This window comes from Scylla paramamosain, chromosome 13, assembly GCF_035594125.1.
Source record: "Scylla paramamosain isolate STU-SP2022 chromosome 13, ASM3559412v1, whole genome shotgun sequence".
NCBI lineage: Eukaryota > Metazoa > Arthropoda > Malacostraca > Decapoda > Portunidae > Scylla > Scylla paramamosain.
Window position 1 is genome coordinate 8,671,063 of NC_087163.1, and position 22,603 is coordinate 8,693,665.

The window sequence follows — 22,603 nt, forward strand, 5'->3', positions numbered from 1 at the left end:
TTGTAACCATTTCCTGTGCATTTTGAGGTGGTGGTGGTTGTGGTTGTGGTGGTGAATGCGGTGGTGGTGGTGGTAGTGGTGATGACAGTAGCAATATGAATGAGGGAGGGGTGGTGGTGCTGGTGGTGCTGGTGGTGAAAGGATGGGGATAGGGGGGGTTAGGGAGAGGGTTTATCTGGACAGCACTTCCGCCCTCACACATCTGACACTTACAGCAAGAGGGACATAAGTATCTCTCTCTCTCTCTCTCTCTCTCTCTCTCTCTCTCTCTCTCTCTCTCTCTCTCTCTCTCTCTTTCTCTTTCTCTCTCTCTCTCTCTCTCTCTCTCTCTCTCTCTCTCTCTCTCTCTCTCTCTCTCTCTCTCTCTCTCTCTCTCTCTCTCTCTCTCTCTCTGTGTGTGTGTGTGTGTGTGTGTGTGTGTGTGTGTGTGTGTGTGTGTGCAAAATAGATGAAAAAAGAACAATACAAAAATACTCCAAATAACAATGATAATGACAACAATAATAACTAATTAACAAGTAATGTGGCGTTCGCTTTCTCTCTGCAATTATTTTTTAGCTTTTTTCCTCAAGTTCGCTTCGTGTCACATTCAGTACCGATGTAGATTTCAATACGTAATCAGCCTCGACCTTACGGAGATAATTATAGCCACGGGACACTCAAATATCCGGTTATTGGTATCTGACTCGTGTAATTAAAGAGCCGAGATGAAGCCGCGACGCGGTGAATGGAGGAAATGGAAACAACAGAAAATGAAGAAAATGGAAATAATAAGAGAAGAGATGATGATGATGACGATGATAATGATATCGACAACAGTGACAAATGTGCTGCTACTACTACTACTACTACTACTACTACTACTACTACTACTACTACTACTACTACTACTACTACTACTACTACTACTACTCTTACTACTACTACTACTACTACTACTACTACTACTACTACTACTACTACTACTACTACTACTGCTGCTGCTGCTGCTGCTGCTGCTGCTGCTGCTGCTGCTACTACTATCTACTGCTACTACTGATCATGAAAATATGTATGTCAGCTTCGAGACATAGATAAAGAATACGAGTTAGATGAAGAGATGATAGCGGAACAAAGGAGGTTATCTTAGAGAGCGAGAGAGAGAGAGAGAGAGAGAGAGAGAGAGAGAGAGAGAGAGAGAGAGAGAGAGAGAGAGAGAGAGAGAGAGAGAGAGAGAAAAAAAAAAATCGTTACTTAAACAACATGGAACATAAGATATTTTCTTTCTCCTAACCCCTTTCCTCCCTTCCCTCCATCAATACATTCCTTCCTGAGCCTAGTTATAAATCCCTTCCCTAACCTCCCATGACATTTTTTTTTCAAACATTCTCCCCTTTGGAGACTTTCCCCTAGATAAAAAATAATAAAATAAAATAAAAAATAAAAAAACGCAAAATATCCTGCGTTATACACTTTTTTTCACCCTTTCACTCCTTCACTTTCCTCCCAACCAACCCAAAATAAAACTAAACTCAACTAAAATAAATAAATAAATAAATGTTCCGCTGACTACCAAACTCTTCACCTTAATACACAATTGAGATAAAGCAGTAGAACGACACATACACACATGCACACACACACTCACACACTCACACAGCTTCTTACATAGACGCACAAGTGAGCATACACCTTATCGTAATTATATACTCGTACACCTGAGAGCGGCGGAGGCGGCGGGCGGGTTGGCTGAGGCGTGACCTGTGTGCCGTACGTTGCCGCGAGTGCTAAGTGGGTCATCGTGAATAACTGATGCTGATGGGACTGATTGCTATGGTCGGCGCGAGATGTAATGCATAGATTATAGATTAGGTCGCATTGCTGTATTTCCGTGATGGTGCATGAGTGAGAGAGAGAGAGAGAGAGAGAGAGAGAGAGAGAGAGAGAGAGAGAGAGAGAGAGAGAGAGAGAGAGAGAGAGAGAGAGAGAGAGAGAGAGAGATGAAGGATCAGGAAAATGTAGAGGGGGATGAGGGTAGGTAATGGAGAAGGAAAGGAAGGGGAGAAGAGGGAAGAGAAAGGGAGATAAGGGAGGGAGGGAAAGGGAAGGACAGGAGGCTGTATGGAGGAGGGAGAAAGTGGGGAGGTAGGAGTGAGGTGATGGAAGGCGTGGCAGGGAGATTGGGGAAGGAAGGGGAGGGAAGGTGAGGTCAGGGAGTAGATGGAGGTTGGGCAGTAGAGGGTTATATAGAGGTGGACAGTTGGGAATTAAAGCAACAGGGAGGGGTTGGAATGTGGAGGGGGTGCGGAGTGGAGGGGGAGGAGGGTGGGGTGAGGGAATGAACCTGACGCTTGCCCTCCCCCACCTGCCCCCCACCCACCTTGTCTCCTCTTCCCCCGGAACAAAACAGTGACCTGACCCACTTATTCGCGCCGGAACCCGCAACAAAACACAGTAGCCGCCTCTTGCCCCTCCATTGCCCGCATGAGAGAGAGAGAGAGAGAGAGAGAGAGAGAGAGAGAGAGAGAGAGAGAGAGAGAGAGAGAGAGAGAGAGAGAGAGAGAGAGATGATAGGGTAACTTACGTACTGCAAGAAGCGGACAAATACAAGAAAAGTTTGAAAAAGAAACAAAAAAGTATCGACATTTTTCAGTACACACTAATTAGCAGACAGGTATGTGCGGGTGCCGTGTTGGTCAGGGAGGGGATTAGTGTTGGGAGGCTCGGGGAGTGGGTGTGGGAGAGTAGGTTGGGGGGATGAAGGGCGGGGAGGGGTGGGGCTACGATTCTGACCGCTCCCTCCTTCCTTCCTCACTCAGTTCACGCCAGTCCTCTCACTCACTCACGCACTCACGTGGTGGCGGTGCTGGCTGTTGTGGTTATGGTTGTTAGTGTGTGCGTGTGGCTGTGTATGTGATTAATGCAGGAGAATTGTGACCTAAGCTGACAAGAAGTGACCTGTTGCAATGAGGGAGGTTGGTGCAGGTGAGATGAACGAGTGATCTGATCTGTTATGCCTTAAAGGAAAAGTTCTGGTTCCAAAAGACAGAATAATATCACGCGTTTCTGTGGTGGTGTGCTTCCCATATTGTTTGTTATCTGTGGAAATTCATTACTTGTCTGTCTGGTATTTTTGCGAGTACTCGGGTAAAAGTTGAAACATATAGAGAAAAAGGACAGTGACTAAAGGGTACATGAATAAATACCGTTCTCATGTGGATATCGTTTTTATATGGTTTGTGTATTATGTTTTTGTGAGTGCATGTAAAATATAATAATACATAGAAAATTAAGAGCAGAACGTGGTAGCATTACTTCAACTTAAAAAGGACATAAGTAATTTTCCCTCGTGAATAGCAATTTGTATACGTATCATAGTATCATAAACGATTACATTTTACGTCCTGCTTGTAATTAATTTTTATAAGTTAGAAATGGAACGTATGAAAAAAAGACAGGATTACTTAATGTAAGTACGAGAGGAGCACATTTCCAGAACAACTTTTTAGACCCCATAAAAAAAAGAAAATGTGAACCAACAAACTTCAAAGAATAATATGACAGGGAAAAAAATGTGACGAACAAAACTAACAAAAGCAAGATAATTGACTAAATAACATTATGACGTGCGGCACCTGCTCCAAAAAGAAAATAAAAAGTGCCGTTACATAAAAGATCTCCAAACTCAGCTTTTTAAAACGGTGTCAGGGGCGGTAATGATGCCTCGGGTGGTGGTAGTAGTGGTGGTGGCGGTGGGGTTGTAGTAGTGGTGGCAATAGTGGCGGTGGTACTGGTTGTGGTGGAGGTAATGGTGAGTCACTGGCGAAAATGTGTTAGTCATGCGCTGAGAGAACTTCCTTTTTTTTGCATTTTGGCTTTTTTTTTTTTAGATATATTATCATTCATATTTTAGTAACCATTTTTTTCTCTTTTCCCTAACTTCTTTCTTCATTCAGTTTTCTTTTTTTCTATATCTTTTTTTTATTTGCATGTAGTCTATTTATAACTTACTGGAACATTTCTTTTTTGTAAATGTAGAAGTTTATCAGCGAATGCTACGTGCATTACTTCAGTTATTCATCTCACCGGACACCTGCTTAAATCATGTAAATATTTTCACACACATCTGAGAAAGAAGTGTGTTCGTACGTACGTTTTAGTGCTCTGAATACACGCACACACACCCATCCACTCACACCCACACTCACCCATCCACTCACACACACACACACACACACACACACACACACACACACACACACACACACACACACACACACACACACACATCACAAATCCATCCCAGATCCTCTATTGCAATCTCGTCCTTACCACCGGCGGCATTCTAAATACTCACATATACATGAACCTGTCCCACTGCCTCGATGAATGCTAATGAAGGTCACCAGGTTCGCAGGTAGGGTGAGGGGAGAGGTGCGCCTTGTGAGCTGAGGCATAAGAGACAGGTAAAAGATATGCATGGGTGAGAAGAGAAAAAGATACAAATTGGGTGTTTGAAGTAAGAGGAAGAAAAAAAAAACTAGCAGGTGTGAAAACAGATAAAAAAAAATGTGTAAGGAGGCGGGAAAAAGTATGGAGGAAGGTATGGATAAGTAAAAGCCGTGAAGGAAGGTAAAAAAAAAAAAAAAAGAAGAAGGTAAGGTGTGTAGGTAGGGAAGCGTGAGCAGCGGTGGGTGGGTGAGAGCCGCCACACACAACACAGCACACCTGTGACCCACACCTGAATCTAATTTGTGAGCACATGTGTTCGTTTCCTGGAGTTGCGACACACTCCCGGCGCCGCTACCAAGGTTACGTGAGGCTTTCACTGTTATTGTTATGATTTTTTAAATACTTCTGCTGCTGTCACTATTACTATTACCATCAACAACACCACCATCACTACAACTATTACTACTATTTTTACCACTCACTATTATCTCGAGGCTGGAACGAGTATCTTAACGCATTTCTGGCGCACCACAGACCACGACATCGAAACCTTATCCGCAAAAAAAAAAAAAAAAAAATGCAAATTAAATAATGATAAAAAAGAAAAATCAGATAAGGCGTACCAACCAGGTGTCCGCGGATTACTTCACAGAAAACGTGAAATGTAAACAGATCCCGAGATGAAGTCTGATAGATGCGTGTGGTGGAGGCAGATTGCGAGAGAAACAGGTGGTACAAGTCATAGAAGGCTCAGCTTTGTGATGTGATGCAGGGAGCTGATCAGAGAGGGAATGAAGTAGTATTCTGGGGAGTGTTGGAAAGCACGGTAATTTGAGAAGGGATAACGTAAGCAAGGCGTGGAGGGAAAGAAGAAACGTGCCAGTTGTAGGAAGATAAGTGCCGTGAAGGGCGTGGTGTTGGGAGCTCTTGGATGTGTTGAAAAGTACAGTAAGGAGATTGTGAACGAAAAGTGTGGGAGGAGTACGAGTGTTATAAGGAGAGAAGTTGTGATGCAGAGATGTTACAAGGGGTGGACAGTGATCCGGTGAGTGTTGGGTAACAGTCGCGTAGGGAGGGTGTTGAGGGTGTGTCAGAGGGAGGAGTGTGGGTGGGGCGGTACTGGAGTTAGTGATGCATAGTGACGCCGTTCAACAAAAGAAGAAAAATGTCAGTAATGAAAACGGAAGCATTCCCATTGACTCCTCCCTTGTGACTACCATTACTACTACTACTACTACTGCTACTACTACTACTGCTGCTGTTACTACGACTACGGTTAAATTATTAGTCTTTAAAATTAACAGATAAAATCACAAGAGGTTTGATAAGGGAAAGAAATCGTTTAGAGCTTGGAGGGGAGAACTACGTGATAGAGATCATGAATATATATATTAATATATACATTTAATCTTTAAGCACAGACAAATTAACGAACACAAAAAGTCACGAGGAAAAGTCACTAAGAAGGTCACACATACCCTTCATGCACCACTGAATAGAAAACGAACATGATATATAATGTAGAATAATAATAATAATCGAAGTGTAAAACTAACTAAAGACTTCCCGTCGACCGAAAGGAAAAAAAGACGCAAAGAAAAGAACGAAGCTTCCGAATAACTGAAGAATCTGAAGTGAACGTAACATTGCGGAACGAAGAGCGAGTAACAACACATAGTGAGTGAAATGGAAGGGGAGGCCTCACACATCATGGAAGGGACACACCTGGGCTTCATTTACCTACAGATGAGGGCGGAGAGGGCACACATGGACACAGGTAAATACATACGTAACATCATCTGCTTAGGTTAGGTCATGTCAGGATACGACAAGTTGTGATGGAGGTACTGAAGTGCTGTAAAGGATGTGACGCGAGGATGCAGACAAGATCTTCTGAGATAGTATTTTGTCTTGGTAAAGTTAGATTAAACAAAAGAGAGAGAAAGAGAAAGGAAGAAATTGGTTCTTAAATAAATAAAGTGGTTATCGACTGGAATGGACTTGGTAAATACGTAGTTATAGTGCCGTCAACAAGGAGATTTAAAAGAAAAGATAGATTTATGACTAGGAATGATAGATGCGTATAGGTGTGTATATTATATAAAGAAATTGTCACTAGTATGTACATGTAGGCCTGCTGCTTTCTTGCAGTTTCCCTTATGCTCTTGCAATAGGTTACGTTAGGCTAGCTTGTATCAGGTTAGGATACATGGGCGATCCCGCTGAACATTATACACCACAATATCCTGCTCTCTTATGCAAGTGTGACGTGATCGCATCCTAGCTTGGTGATTTCCCATACTTCAGTTTCTCCAGGGAACCTAACATCTTACCTGTACTGATGTCTTTTTACTTCAGAACTCTTAGTAGCAGTAGTAGTAGTAGTAATAGTAACGTAGGATAAATAGTTTTGGGACTTTGCTAAACGAAAACAAATGTACATACAAAAGTTAACAGGGAACTTACTAAAGACTATGATATTGAACACTGAAATAGAGCATGTATCGTAGCATCTCTCTCTCTCTCTCTCTCTCTCTCTGTATGACCCTATCCATTTCAAGTTAATTGTAAGCTTTCTATGTTTTCACATTTTTCGCTCATCAATTTTATTTTAACATTTCACATTACAGTATTTTTCTATGATGCTGATTTCCTGTGTGATAATAGGTAAACGTGTGCCTGATAGAGAGAGAGAGAGAGAGAGAGAGAGAGAGAGAGAGAGAGAGAGAGAGAGAGAGAGAGAGAGTTTCAAGGTTACTATGCGGTTATTTTCTTTGTTTTAGCTCTTGAGTCTCTTCTTCCTCCTTCTCCTCCTCCTCCTTCTCCTCCTCCTTTAAAGCCGAGTATCACATACGAATTGATCGTAGATTAATAAGAATCAAATTACTGGTTATTGGGAGTTATGAACGAGAGAGAGAGAGAGAGAGAGAGAGAGAGAGAGAGAGAGAGAGAGAGAGAGAGAGAGAGAGAGAGAGAGATGTGACCAAGAATAATGTGTAACACCATCTTGCATGAAGGAAATAGATGGGGATACATAACGATACATGCAGTTAGGTGTGCCGGAGTGTGCGAGACGTGGCGGAAGGGGAGGGGGTGATGGGAGGGGGCTGGGTGGAGTGGAGGTGGGTGAAGCGGGAGCAGGCTAGCGGGGTGGAGTGAGGAGGGATGAGGTGGATGGTCGAAAGATGTGGATGCTGTGGCCAGGCACCCGTCACACTCCAGTGCTTATAGGAACATTACTGCTTCTTCTTCCTTCTCTTCTTCCTCTTTTCTTCTAACACATCCTCAAAAGGAAACTCAACTGCTCTTCCTTCGCCTTCTTTTTTCTCTCTTTTTTCTCCTTATTTTCTTCCCTTCTTCATCCTTTTTGCCTCCTCCTCTGTCTCCTCTTTCTTTTCCTTCGTTCATTCTTTAAATTACACGAGACTGGAAGAAAGACGAATATCGACAAGCATCGTATATTGATGAGAAGGAAGTGCGCGTCACTCATAACACAAACAACAACAGCAACAACAAAAGACGAGTGCTAAGTAAAGAAAATAGAATGTAAATATTAAGGAAATTTTGAATTCAGTAACATACACCACGTAGATGAACAATTTAATGCTGGTCTCGTGCATAACTGATTACTTTGCCTTACCGAATCAATTCAGTAAATGTAATCTCACTTTGGAGAGAAAGAGAAAAAAAAAACATATATATATATATATATATATATATATATATATATATATATATATATATATATATATATATATATATATATATATATATATATATATAAACTCTGAATTCAGTAGCACACAAGACGGACAGGAATATTTCAACATTGGTCTCGCTCGTAACTGATTACTTTGTCTTCTTGAGTGCATTCAGTAAAGGTACGCTTGGTTACCAACTCGACATCAAGGAGAGCTGGTCATTCACTTTGAAAGTCCTGTCTAGGTTAAGGGCAGCGACCAACGACTGGAGTCCACTGGCTAGTTCCGAGGCCCAAATGTGTCGCGTCGCGCTGTGGGGAAGGAAACTGATGGCTTGTTCGTGATGTGAGAGAGAGAGAGAGAGAGAGAGAGAGAGAGAGAGAGAGAGAGAGAGAGAGAGAGAGAGAGAGAGAGAGAGAAGGGAAGGTGTCACGTTGGTTCCATAAACTACATGGCGAGGAATTGCAACCCTCGCACATGGACAAAATAAGAAATATTTTCCAAGTGCGTTATACCAAAAAAAATGGTTCGCTGGACACCACGCGTACACTGCAACGCAATCAGAACTTACATCCCCAGAGAGAGAGAGAGAGAGAGAGAGAGAGAGAGAGAGAGAAAGAGAGAGAGAGAGAGACGAGACATCTTAAAAGTAGTTCGGAATTTTATTAAAGAAAAGTTTCAGACACAAATTTACAGGCGAGGGAGACGCGAGGCAAGTTTGTGCTGGGGTAAAAGTGTGAAGGTGCTGCAGGAGCAAGAGTATCATATTAATGCTTATAATTGTGATTCATGAAAGTTCAAAGGCGATGGGAAACTGTTATGACCTTATTGTGTCAGACCGTTCTTGTCACATGCATGAAATAGTACTGTACAAGAAGATTAAAAGAGAGAGAGAGAGAGAGAGAGAGAGAGAGAGAGAGAGAGAGAGAGAGAGAGAGAGAGAGAGAGAGAGAGAGAGAGAGAGAGAGAATGTCTTGGGGTTGTGTGTGTAACCTTGTGAAATTTATTAGATTCATTGGAAACATGACTCTCTCTCTCTCTCTCTCTCTCTCTCTCTCTCTCTCTCTCTCTCTCTCTCTCTCTCTCTCTCTCTGTGGGAATCAAATCACACGCTCACACACACACACACACACACACACACACACACACACACACACACACACACACACACACACACAGGAAGCAGAAATGTCGTACGCTGGACTCAAAACGTAGGAATAAACGAAGTAAGTGAAATACGTAATTCTTATCGTCGTTATCAAGACATTTCGTTGTACGTGAGTGGACTTAACCCTGACTGTGCACGCTGATAAGGCAAGTCTTGTTGGCCGTTTGATAAAAGATAAGAAATGAACCACTGTACTTCCTCTAAAACCCGACTGAATATATTTTTTCTTTCATTGCAGTGAATTCTTAGAGAAAAAAAAAAGATCCCTACCTTGTTTTCATTCTTGGATTTTTTTTTATCAAGCTAATTGTATACTGCGAGACTTTCTGTGGTATATATGAAAAATAACGAAAGAAATTTTAAATATGTGTTAAGTTTGTATTATCAAGAGCTTATTGCGTATCTAGTGGTTAATCTACTTATTCATCGTACGGTGTCGTATTTTTTTTTTTTCATTATACATTTAAACGTTCGTATAAAAACATATCAGTAGAATCTATGAAAACCTTTGTAATTATCTGTTATCTACATAATCGCCTTAATTTCTCTTCGTCCTTTTGCGGTCAATATCCTTTGAAAAATATCTACGTACTGGCCGTGGCAACATTTGATTCGCTCCTTATCTATCTTGGTGTCAGTTGCACAAGGTTGTATAATGTGTCCAGGCTGTGTGACTGTGGTAGTGGGTTATGTAAACGTGGGCTTGAACATGTCCTCTCATCCAGCGTTAACTTTGTACAGCACCAGCAATAATAATAATAATAATAATAATAATAATAATAATAATAATAATAATAATAATAATGATAATAATAATAAGTTGATTATCATACGTATCATTTAAGCAAAGACAATTTCATTCATATCCTTTTTGCTTAAGATAATGATAATGATAATAATAATTAAATAATGGTAATAATAAGTTGATTATCATGCGTATCATTTAAGCAAAGATAATTTCATTCATATCCTTTTGCTTATAATAATAATAATAATAATAATAATAATAATAATAATAATAATAATAATATTAATAATAATAATAGTAATAACAGGAGCAGCAGTATGTCACATGTATTAATTAACGCCCCTTCCCTCCTCCCACAGAGGCGGCCAAGAGAGCCATGATGGAATTCTGTGTGCACAACTTATCGAGCGACACAGATTCTGATGCCTCCACCTCCTCCACCACCTCCTCCACCTCCTCCTCTGATGACGACTGTGAAGATGATGGACGGTCCTACCAGGTAAGATGACGACGGTGGATGCGATGATGATGATGTAGTGAAGTCATTTAAACAGTCTCTTACATTAATTCGTATCATAGTTAACTTCCATTATGTGTATGATTTAAGTTACTCTGTTATGTGTTAAGGTTTTTATATAGTGTCAATAAATGTGTCCATGATCAGTAAGGTAACTGCGACTATTTAGAGAAGTTATGACAAGGCAGTAGAGAATAACTTAGTCCTCCTTTCCAACCTTCAGTGCGCATCGTTTTCTCTAATGCCGCGTAAGGAGAACTTAGGAAATCAAGACACGCGCGCCTTATTTGCATTTTTCATTCCCTAATCGTCGCTTTTGGCGCCTCTCCTCCACCAGGTGACAGCCCCAGGGGAGGTTGGTCTCGCCACAATAGAGGAGGACGCGGAGGAGGACTCAGGCGCAGAGAGTTCAGGTCACTGGATGTTCTCTGCAGACAACACTGACACGGACTCTGTGATTCACGTCCCCGCTGCCCTCACGCCCGCCCCCGTGGAGCCCCCTCGCCGCCACCCACCAGAAGGTAAGGCTGTTGTCCCTTCCTCTTACTTGAAGGTCTTCACAGAAGGTTATTGTGGTGAAGAGAACGAGAGTGGGAAGTTGTTACTCCTAAATCTGAACGTGATGGGATGACTGTTCTCTATTTGAAAGGCCAATCATGATACTAAAGATGTTGGTAATGATAATAAAAACAATGATAGTAATAATGATAGTAATAATAATAATGATGATGATGATGATAATAATAATAATAATAATAATAATAATAATAATAATAATAATAATAATAATAATATCCGCTAAAAGATGGTTGCAACACAATATTACGCAGCATTCCGTAAAAAAGTTAACAAAGTAAAAATAAGTTCCAACGCTTACGAAATATCTAGTTAAGAGAGTTGCCAGCGACGTGCAACATCAGCAGCAATAAAAACAACAACAGTACCGGCAGCAGCAGCAGCAGCAGCAGGCAGGCAGACGCAGTGCGACATGTCTAATGCAGCCGCCGCCCCTCACAGGCCAACGCGCTGTTTACCCCGCTAACAACAACAACAACGCGGCGCTGAGAGGCCCATGATTACTGAGTCTCGCGGCGCTAAACTCCTCTTCCCTGCTATACGTGAGCCGCCCTGCGTCTTTCTCCAAGGAGGGCAGCTGGGCCTCCGCTCGCGCCGCCTTTGCTGTGTGCTCGTTGGAGAAGACTAATATGATGTGTGTGTGTGTGTGTGTGTGTGTGTGTAATATATCTTATGGTTCATGAGGACATAAGCAGACAGGTGGTAAAAAAAAAAAACGCGCTCGCAAACACACACACACACACACACACACACACACACACACACACACACACACACACACACACACACACACACACACTTAACTTACCACAACAAAAAATAAACACAAGCCCTCAAGAACTTGAGCAATATCGTCTTGTAGTTTGCCTCATATCCACACCACTTGAATCATGAGAGACCAGAACACACACACACACACACACACACACACACACACACACACACACACACACACACACACACACACACACACACGTACACGTACCATAAACAGACTCAGGGGTTTGTTTTTGCCTTAGCCCGCAAGGGGAAGAGGTACGGCTGGGTTCCTGAGGCCTTCCTACACTTGAGCGTAAGAATAATGTAAACAATGAAGGATTTAGGCGCACGGCACTTACCGCTTATTGGAAAAGTGGGAATAAAAGAGAAGAGGAGGAAAAAGGCGTCCAGAATAAAGTGAAGATGTGAGAATGAAAGTGAAAAGGAATAAGCTTGTAAAGAAGGGAAGAACGAAGAGGGAGAGAGAATATATGATGACAAGAGGAGGAAAGAGGGAAGGAAGGGTTGAGAGACGTGCAGTCTGGGGCCGTACAGGACACTCACCGTACTTGCGGAAGGAAGGAAACACCTGTCACGTGGAGCAAGTTAATGGTCGAGTAGGTGTGTGTGTGTGTGTGTGTGTGTGTGTGTGTGTGTGTGTGTGTGTGTGTGTGTGTGTGTGTGTAGGCGACTGTAGCTTATGTCGGTAATAAAAGAAAACAGTTATTACAAAAGTGCAGTTAATCCCGTGACGTTAAACCACACACACACACACACACACACACACACACACACACACACACACACACACACACACAGACACACACAGACACACACACAATGTTGGTACGCATGACGGTGCTGCTAAGTAAGGTTGGTAGTAGTGGTCGTAGTAAACGTGTGGTGGTGTGAGTTTTAGCTCCGGTTGTGGCGAGGGAGTGACGCGGTGTTTCTGGGGCACCGCCACCACTCCGAGCGTCGGAACTCAAGTCCAGGTGTCCCGGTGTTGCTTTTCCGGCCGCCACCTGCTGGTTAAGTCTCTTGGTCTTGGTTTCTGCAGCACTTCTTTTGTCAGTTTATTTTGATTTTTCTGCATTCATTTTTCTATAGTTACACAAGGATTACAATTCATGTTTTCATAGCGCTAAAATTTCACACACACACACACACACACACACACACACACACACACACACACACACACACACACACACACACACACACACACACACACACGATATAAAATCTGCGCTAAGTCTCCGAACTCCAGCTGCGAATCCCGCTTTCCCTCTCAGTGCTGGCTTCCGCAGCCACACAAAGGCTGGTTCCGACTTGTCCAGCGTCCACTTTTTCTCAGCCTCGTGGCGCCCGGCGGCGTGGGAACCAGCTAGTCTATTATTCAAGTCATATTGCACTCATTTTAAAACGATTCACTTGTGCACTCTTGCTAGCCTCTTATGGATTAATTATAATCTTTCTGATGAAATTACTCTCCATAGTATACATTTATTTAACTTAGGGCTGGCGCCGTGTTCGGATTAGCTTGCAATACCACAGTTTACCTGAAGCGTACCTCGCGCGGTCCCGTTTTCTACTGAGGGTCCCGCGTGGGAACTTGTACAGTGAGGTGTTGCTTTGGCGGCTCCCAGCGGCCCCCGGCTCCTAGGGCATTGTCCTACGGGGTGATAGCGTGTTTCTTTTTTGTTTCAGATGGAGAGAGCACGGCCAGCGATGAGACCCTTGTGGTAGAGGACGACGAGGAGGACGAGAAGGGCGTGTGTGGTGGGGACGGCGAGGGGCGGGGCGGGCGGCAGGAAGCGGGCGTGACGGTTGGTAATAGTCTCGCCAGGACCCCCGCCACCACCCCGGCCGCCGGCGGTCATTACGACTCTTCCGCCTCTGAGGATGAACACGGCAGTCAAGGAACAGAGCGGCCGGCGGGCGGCAGTTCCCTGAGGGTGGTGCATCGAAGGAGACGTAAGCCAGGCGACGGGAGGCCAGCGGGCACTGGGGCGTCCCTGCAACAAACTAACATGCTCGGCCCTTCCCACGCTACCAGGATTTTCGAGAAACATGTTGATGATGTGTTTGACTTTGAAAGTCTGGAGAGTTGCGAGAGTGTGTCTGGCGGGAGCGAGGCCAGCTCTCCCGGACATCCTGGGAGCCTCTCAGGGCTGGAGGAGCCTGACGCAGTGTTCAACATGTCAGCCACGTCGCAGCCCTTTGCTGACTCCTCTCCTATTGTGACGGATGAAGCCGCGAGGATTACCATGACTGGAGTGTCACCTGAAGTAAGTGGTGAACTTGAAGACAATGAGGGGAGCTCCGCCCCCTCCCTGTTACTCAGCGAGGAAGCCAGAACTCTCTCCCTGGCCTCCACTCCTAGCGGAACACCTGCAGGGGGACGCGGAGAGGAGATTGAAGGTGACCTGAATAACGTGATCAGCAACTCTGACACGGACTTAGTGTTGCCCTCTACAAACAGCGATGGTTCCCAGCCACCCGAGAGCTCCTCAGGCCCGCAGAGCATGGACATGTTTGGCCTGCCAGTGCGATGGACGCCTGGACATGATCCCCGCCACGCAGCAATTGACACAGCCACAACGACGAGAAACAACGACACAACATATATCGAAGCTGAGAAAACTAGCGTGATGCAAATGAGGTCAGACAGTGATACAGAAACTTTCGCTAATACCACAGCACGTCCTAGTAATTCTTCCAGCAGCCTTGTACACCATTCGGAAGGACGGAGCTCTGACGCAGCTGCACCACGTGAAGCTGATCTCTTACCACTACCAGATGGTGCCCGAGCTGTCTCCATTGATGATGTGCAGGTGGGGAGCGCGGTGGAGACGATGGTGGCGTGCGAGGCCCAGCAACAGGAGGCGGTGAGTGCCGCAGCCTTCACTCCTTACACTACTGGTGAAAACAGTAGTGAAGCCCGTCACTGTCACTCGTCTCACGGCCCTGCGCACCACCACCACATCAGTTTGGCGCCGCTTCCCCAACAGAGCGAAGGTGAGACACTTCTGCTCCCTCCGTCGTGTGCCGCGAACCAAGATGTCAATGAAGACACCATGAGGGACGCCCTGCTGCCTCCCTTGCTGCAGGGGAACACGGCCACCAAGACGGCTGTGGGAGGTGTTATCTATGAACAGGTGACTCTTGAAGCACCTGAAAGCAAACCAGCTGACATACATTCCTCCAGGGAAGCCGGATACATCTCCTCCGGTCTTAAGTCTCAGCCGTCCCGTGCAATAACTTGTGGGACTGACCTGCCATCTGGAGATAGTGACACAGACACCGATAATACAGACGGTGACTACGACGAGGAGGATCACTTCGCGGCCGAACTCAGCCTCCGCATCTCCAGCATGCCTGCCGCCACAGCAACAAAAGTTAAGTCATTCAGGAGTTCAGACATTCTGAATCTAATTGGTCTTGAAAGAGGCGGGGCGGGGCCTCGAGAAGTTGGAGGGGTCTCGGATGACGTCTCCCCGCCGGCCAGTCAGGCGGGCAGTTCACCCGAGGTGCCAGATTCACTGAGGTCCAGTGAAGGCCCCAGTGCCACACGCTCCGTGGAGACGCTCAGTGAGGACAGTGGACTCGGGGACCGTGACGTGCGACTTACTCCTTCCTCGCCCCTCGCCCCCATCTCTGAGGCCGCACCAAGCCAGGCTCCTGCCACTCCGTCCGACGCCCCTGTCAGTTCTCGCCCAAGACGTCAGGACGCCCGTCAAGCACGAATCGCTCGGGCACGCTCCCTTGGTGACCTACGCAGCTACTCTGATTCTGACAGTGAGGAGGAAGAAGGAGCCATGTACAGGTGGCAGCCACACCCAGCCGCCCACCAGCTGAATGAAGGTATGAACGGCAGTTCTTCCAGCTACAGAACTCAGCAGCGTCCTTACAAACCCAGCTACACAAATTATCTCCTGCAGCAGCAACAACAACGGTGCGGGGCCGACGCAGCCTCCCGCCTCCCTCCTCGCCCACTTCCGTTCTCTGGCTCAGAGGGAAGCGATGAGGAACTCAGGTCACGTTTCACGAACCACAGGGTCATCTCCCCAGGACACTCAAAACCTCGTAGACATAAAAGTTTCCACGAGGCGTCCAGGCAAGATTCCACCTGCTGGCCCGCCGCAGAAGTAGGTAAAGGGAATTGGGCGGCACCACACGGAGCACCGCGCCCTGGGAGGCGGCGCCCGCAGCCCATCAGCGTGGATCTGGCTGAGCAGTTCCTCAGTCAAGAGGGCCTGAAATCTCCCCAACGTAAACAAACGGTCGAGAACCCTTACGGTGCGGCGGGTGAGGGTCGGGGAGAGGAATGGAGGATGCAGCATCCGCCCTCTCTTCCGGGCACTGGAGGCGTGGCCTACCAGGCGGCCCGCGCCGCACCAGCCAATCAGAAGCCACCTTGCGAGGCGAGTACCAACGGTGTGTGTGTGGGCTCTGTAGGGTCAGGGAGCGAGCAGTGTCCGCCAGCCTCTTCTCTGACGCCGGAGCTGACGGTGCTCCGCGCCTGGCCCGCCGCCCAGGCCGCCCCGTCACTCCTCGCCACGCCGTCCCGCCCGGCCCCCGCCCCGCCCTGCACCCGGCCCCCAGTCCCTGCTCCACTCCCTCACCAATATAGCTCCACGCCCGCCCAGTTGCCCAATGAGTGCCAGCCTGTACACACGGGGCGGAGGAGCAGCAGCCCAACTCATGACCCGCCCGGCACCACTGACATTGAGTTGCGTGCCGCGAGTGATCTTAACGAACAGTGCCTGCCGGGAGGGACTGGTGTCAGCCCCGCAACACCTGACGGAGTAACCACAGAGATGGCAGAGGGGGCGATGAGGGTGCACACCAAGACTTACGGTTCGCATGGGGAGGTGGAGGTCTACCTCGCGAAATGTGACAACGGGTGTCGTCCTCCTAACACCTCCCCGGTCCTCACTCCCAGGGGCGGTGCCGAGCACAGGCCAGGGTCGAGGGGTGTCACTTTCTCGCCTTCAGTGAAAGAAATAAACTGGCGTGAGAGTTACTATGAGGCCGAGCCAGAGGGTGAGGGCTCAGGGAGCGACGTGAGGAAGGTTTTGGTGGTGACGTCAGAGAGCCCAACCCCTCAGCGTGTGGACCTCACCCCCTCCCCGCCTCCTTCTCATGCGCCCACGACCCATTCACAGGATGCAAACAACACACCTGAGAGCAGCCCCGCACCACCTGGTGGCCCCCCTCACGACAGTGATAAAAGTAACGGCCGCGTGTCACAGGCGCCCGCCGGGTCTTCCTCTGACGCAGAGATGGGAGAGGACAAGTCACCTAAGGTTCAGACACCACTGTGGCAGAGATTCAAACTGCCTAAAATTTCTTCACCAAAGTCCCCGCGGCCTAAGATTCCTCCCAAGCCACAGTCGCTTTCCTCACGCTCATCAGACACGGAAAGCTCCAAAATGTCAAGCCCTGGCATGGACAGCAGCTCCTCCACGCCGTCCTCGCCTGACATCAAGACCAAGAAGGCGCCCTCTAGCCCGAGGTTCTTTTCGTGGGGCAGCAAGAGAGAAAAGAAAGTGCGGGTGCTTCCTCCCCGGCCTTTAGTCTCCCCTCCACCACCCCCGGCTCAAGTGAATGCCGGGCAGAGGGGGGAGGTGACGGGGGTTCAGGGTGGGGTTAAAGGTGAACCGGATCCTGCTACGGCAGTGTCTCCCGCGGCGCTGCCCCGCGAGGACAGTGCTGGTGTTTCAGACAACAGTAGTGAGCCTGTGAGGCAGGAAGCGCAACGTGTGTCAGCTCCCGCCCGCGAGGAGCGAGTGACCAGGTCTCCAGTGAGGCTCGTGAATGCTGACAGGCCTCTCATCGCCGATAGTGATGGCTTGAGTCACGGGTCGGGCAGGAGCCCATTGACCTCGGCCACGTCTGGTGAAGACAGCTCAGACGCCGGCCAGCAGCACAGTCCTCGCTCTGCCCTGTCCAAGCCGCCGCTCCCTCCGCACCTGCAGCGTCCTAACCAGCAAGTGTTCCACAAGGCTCGGCTCCTCAGTGCCCGCCGTCAGTACTTCTCACAGGAGCGACAGGTGTCAGCTCCTGAGCGTTCCTCTCCGCCCAAGGAGCTCCCGCCTCCTCCCCCAGCACCCAAGCCACGTGAGGTAACGCAGCACATCGTTGCTTCCCGATATAATTCTACTTTTGACGCCTCCAACAATCTGAAGGAGAGGTTTGAAAGGTTCTCTGCCAGTGCCCGAGCGGAACGTGAGCGACTTGCCCGGAGCACGCCTGACCTGAGTGTAATCGAGGCGAGTGTGCGCCGGCAAGGGCCACGTATTGATCTCTGGAGCCAGAGTGAGCAGCAGCAGCAGCAGGCTGAGTCCCACCCCGCTAGTCCAGCCTCGGCCAGTGATGGTGACGCAGCACGCCCCGATCTCGCCCACCGCGGGGCCTCCAGCACCCACCAGAAGGCCAGGGCAGCTATCCACGAGCGCTACAAGAACCGGGCGCAGCGCATTCACGCTCGTGCCCGCAGTCAGAACTCGGGCGTATTAGAGACCGACTTGGACACTGGAGCGTCTCGGGAAGTGCTCACGCTACGCGAGACCAACTTGGACGACCTGTACAGGGACTTGCAACACCTCCTGGAGAGTATCCCGCCCGTCGGCGCCGCCCCTCCACAGGCAGACAAAGCCCGTGCTAAGTCTCTGCTGGACCTGGAGGCCACCGCCACCATGGAGGCCCAGCTGGATACCCCAGCTCGCCCACCCGATACCCGTGCCAAGAGCATGGAGTTCCTTCTCGACGACGGAAACAAGGCCTCCATCCAGGTGAGTGTTTCCTCTTGACCATCATCCAATGACCTATTTTTTCTATTTAGCCTTCCTACATTAACTCTGTGCCTCCACATTGCATCAAACTCTTACACATTTTCTCTTTCCCTCAGACCTTCCTGCACATCTACTCCTTTCCACTTTACTATTCCATCCTGCCACAGTCCTTCTACCTCCCCCTCTCCCTTCTTCTCTCATTCCTGCACCGGGATTTGTACCTTTGCCCGCCGCCACCTGACCTTTATTCAAGGTAACTAATGTCACGAAATTACTCAACCCTTCCCTTTGCGGGCTCCTCCTTCCTCCCTCCCTCCCTGCCTCCCTTCCTTCCTCATCAGACCAGTGAACGTGATCACCACTTATCAAAAACGTGAAAAAGAAGATAGTTGCAAAACAGTTCACTTGTGATGACCGTGAAAGCTTTAGAAAGACGTGGCTGGAGCGAGAGGTGTTGTGCTGTGCGTGTAGGAAGATGAGGTACCGTAGTTTGCTGTGAGTGTGTGTGCTCAGTGTGGCTTCCTGAACACATCCACTCATTCACTGGTGATGGTGATGGCTTCGAGGCATTACAAGGGACTACTTTGCCATGTTGAATACAGACTACTGTGAGTCATGAGTGCGAGGGAAGGGGGCGTAGGGACGAGGCTCCTACGCTGAGTGAAGGAAAGATACGCTCATAGTGGCTGGAGAGGAGTAAATGTATCCATGAGAGAGAGAGAGAGAGAGAGAGAGAGAGAGAGAGAGAGAGAGAGAGAGAGAGAGAGAGAGAGAGAGAGAGAGAATATGGACGGATAAATATACATATTCCAAGACAGACCAATAGGAAGGATGAGCCACACGACACGTTGGATGTCCCCGCCACCAAGGTCACGTCACCCCACACCTGAGTCATCCTCCCTTCACCCCACTAACTGCCTTCATCCTTTCCTCTGCCTCCTCTTCAATCTCTCATCCCCGCTCACCTTCCTCCACCTTCCTTCACCCCATTCATTTTCCCTTTCCTTACCTGTAAGTTTCCTTCCTTTACTAGTCAACGTATCTTTTCCTTTTTTTTTATCTTACTTTCCTATATCCTTTATACTTCTTCACCTCTTCACTTCTGTTCACTTTTCCATTTATCTTTTTCATCCTTTTCCCTGTCCTTTTTTTTCTTTTTTTTCTATTCATTCTTATCTTCCCTCATTTTTCTTCATCCTTTCTATCTACTGCCTTTACTTTACTTTCTCACTCCTCACCATTTCTCATCTTCTTTAACCTCACTCACCCTCCTTTTCTTCCCCTACACACATCCCCTTAACCTTAAATTCCCCTTTTATTCACCCATCATCATATCTTCCCATATCCCTTCATCCCCATTTACCTTTCCCAGGCTCCTATTCACATTCTTCCCATCCCTCCCTTGTACACACTAACCCCTCGACACCCAAACACCTTTCTATTCACTTCCACTGAACACCTGTCGGAAAACTTTTACCTCAATAGATCGAAGTTTGCCGGGCGGGGACGTGAGGCCGAAAGCGAGGTGGGAGGTGGGGATGTTTTAGAAAGATGTAAAGACACGTGTGGGTTGAGGCATAGGGTGTGGGTGTAGTGGAAACAAACAGAAGGAGGAAAAGGAAGTGCAGAACGAGGGACGGGGTGGGGATGAATATGAATGCTTCGTTGGGCAAATGAGGTGAATAAGGTTGTGGCGACGAACTTAATCACTTGTTTTGTCTGTCACTCTGGTGGCGGCAGTCGGCTCCCAGTCCTTCCCACACCACCTGGGCGGCAATTGTCATGCTGCTAAATCCATCACGTCACGTCCACGGCAGCACGCAGCCACAACACACGGGCACGTATTCACCCGGCCACCGAACCACGTAAACCGCAACCAAGAGAGAGAGAGAGAGAGAGAGAGAGAGAGAGAGAGAGAGAGAGAGAGAGAGAGAGAGAGAGAGAGACCAATAAATCACACGATACCACAACTAGACAGGCAAGGGAGAGGATGGACCAAAGAGACTTCCTAAAGAACCACCGTTTGTTTCCCTCTTTTGTTGGTAAACGGCATGTGTGTGTGTGTGTGTGTGTGTGTGTGTGTGTGTGTGTGTGTGTGTCTTGGTAGGTGGTGGTGGTGGATGAAGAAGTTTAGGTGGGTGTGTGTGTGAATAATTGATAATGATGCAGGCGATGATGGTGGTGATAATGGCAGAGGTGGGAGTATGTAAAGTGGAATGTTGGCGGAAGTGTTAGATGAGTGGAGGCGGCAGCGGTGGTGGAGGTGGAGTGTGAGGAAAGTTAAATGTATAGTTTGTCTGAGAGAGAGAGAGAGAGAGAGAGAGAGAGAGAGAGAGAGAGAGAGAGAGAGAGAGAGAGAGAGAGAGAGAGAGAGAGAGAGAGAGAGAGAGAGAGAGAGAGAGAGAGAGAATGTGGTTGGAAGATGTGAGAGAGTTTCAGGGTGGGACGTGGGAAGGAAAAGAGAAAGGGAGAAAGAGAAGGAGATGAAAAAAAGTGCTTGAGGAAAAATAGTGGACTCCAAAAAGAAAATGTGAGAGAAACAAACAATAATGAAAAAAAAAGACACGTTTAATACTTCCCCTTCAGTATATTAATTTTTGCACAGACGGTAATAACTTCAGTTTTTTAAGCCCAAGAGATCTGAGAGTAAAGCACTGACACACACACACACACACACACACACACACACACACACACACACACACACTGATGGGGATAGGGAGGGGAAGCAATAGTAAGGAGGAGAAGGGGGAGGAGGAAGGAAGGGCAGGGTTAGGGGGATAGGGGGGTTAGAGGAGGGTGTGAAGGGAGGGTTTTAAAGGGGATGTGCAGGGAGGAAGTCTGTCCCGCCCACTCTGTCTGTGTTTGTCTGTCCATCTGTGTGTCTGTTGGCTTGTCTCAGTGTGTCTGTGTACCTCATTTTATCTCTGTTTTTTTTTCTTTATATCTGTGTCTTGTTTTCTTCTGCCTGTTTGCCTGTTCATCTAATGTGTCGTCTGTCTGTAACCCCCCTCTCTCTCTCTCCCCCTCTCTCTCTCTCTCTCTCTCTCTCTCTCTCTCTCTCTCTCTCTCTCTCTCTCTCTCTCTCTCTCTCCGTTATAGCCAGTCATTTCATTTCCCTTATTAGTCAACTTCCGCTTGTCTACAAGCAAGAAAAAATATCGACAAGAAAAGAATAATTCAGATTTTAAATTTGTAACGATACGAACTTTTAATGAACATTTTTTAGAGATATTTCCTCTACGATATAAAGTTGCGACGTTTCCTCGTGGCTGAGCGAAATGTTACGGAATGGAGCTCTCCTCTCAGGGTAGTTTTTGGCACCTAATGGACGTAATTATACGGGAAAGACGCTCCCTGGTGGGATGCTCAAAGTGACAAAACGTTGCAGGAGAAAGTTAAATCGGCACGTTTTCTGAAACTTGTGGTTCTGTACGAACATTTAGTAGGCGCATGCTCCTTTGCAAGCGTTGGTTTGTGTTAGTGTTAGTGAAATATACTGCTCTTGGTGATGTTTTCTGTTGTCTGTAGTGACATAGGTGGTGGTAGTGGCTCTTTAACAACGTTTATGAAGTAATAATGTTAGTGCAACGTTTGTGGTGAAGTAACATTAGGGCAACGTCTGTGGGGTAGCAGGTTTTAAATTAACGTTTGTGGAGTAATCATCCCAGGACAACGTTCGTTAAGTAATGGTTTTAGGGAAATGTTTGTGCAGTGGTGATTATTTTAGGACAACGTTCGTAAAAGCTCATAAAGAGAAAAGAAAACAATCGAAGGTAACATTTTTTTTTTTTTTCGTGTCTGAGAAAAAGTAATGACGTGGAATTGCTGCACGACTTCCTTCAAGCTTCCCTTCCTCCCGCTCTCTCCCTCCTGCCCCTTAATTAGTGACCCCGGCTGACC

The 22,603-nt window shown here is 47.2% G+C and overlaps 1 protein-coding gene across 10 annotated transcripts in view; it reads left to right on the top strand.

The window, feature by feature from the left end:
• The window catches only part of LOC135106402 (mucin-17-like), a 122,395-nt gene that overhangs the window by 11,519 nt on the left and 88,273 nt on the right, over nt 1–22,603 (top strand). For all 10 annotated transcript variants that reach the window (XR_010271281.1, XM_064015385.1, XM_064015386.1 and 7 more), the window contains exons 2-4: nt 10,408–10,547; nt 10,903–11,086; nt 13,611–18,700. Coding sequence is in view for 9 of the 10 variants with exons in the window: in XM_064015385.1 (XP_063871455.1) it covers nt 10,408–10,547; nt 10,903–11,086; nt 13,611–18,700 (5,414 nt within the window). In the remaining variant the exon portion in view is untranslated. The remainder of the gene's footprint in view (nt 1–10,407; nt 10,548–10,902; nt 11,087–13,610; nt 18,701–22,603) is intronic.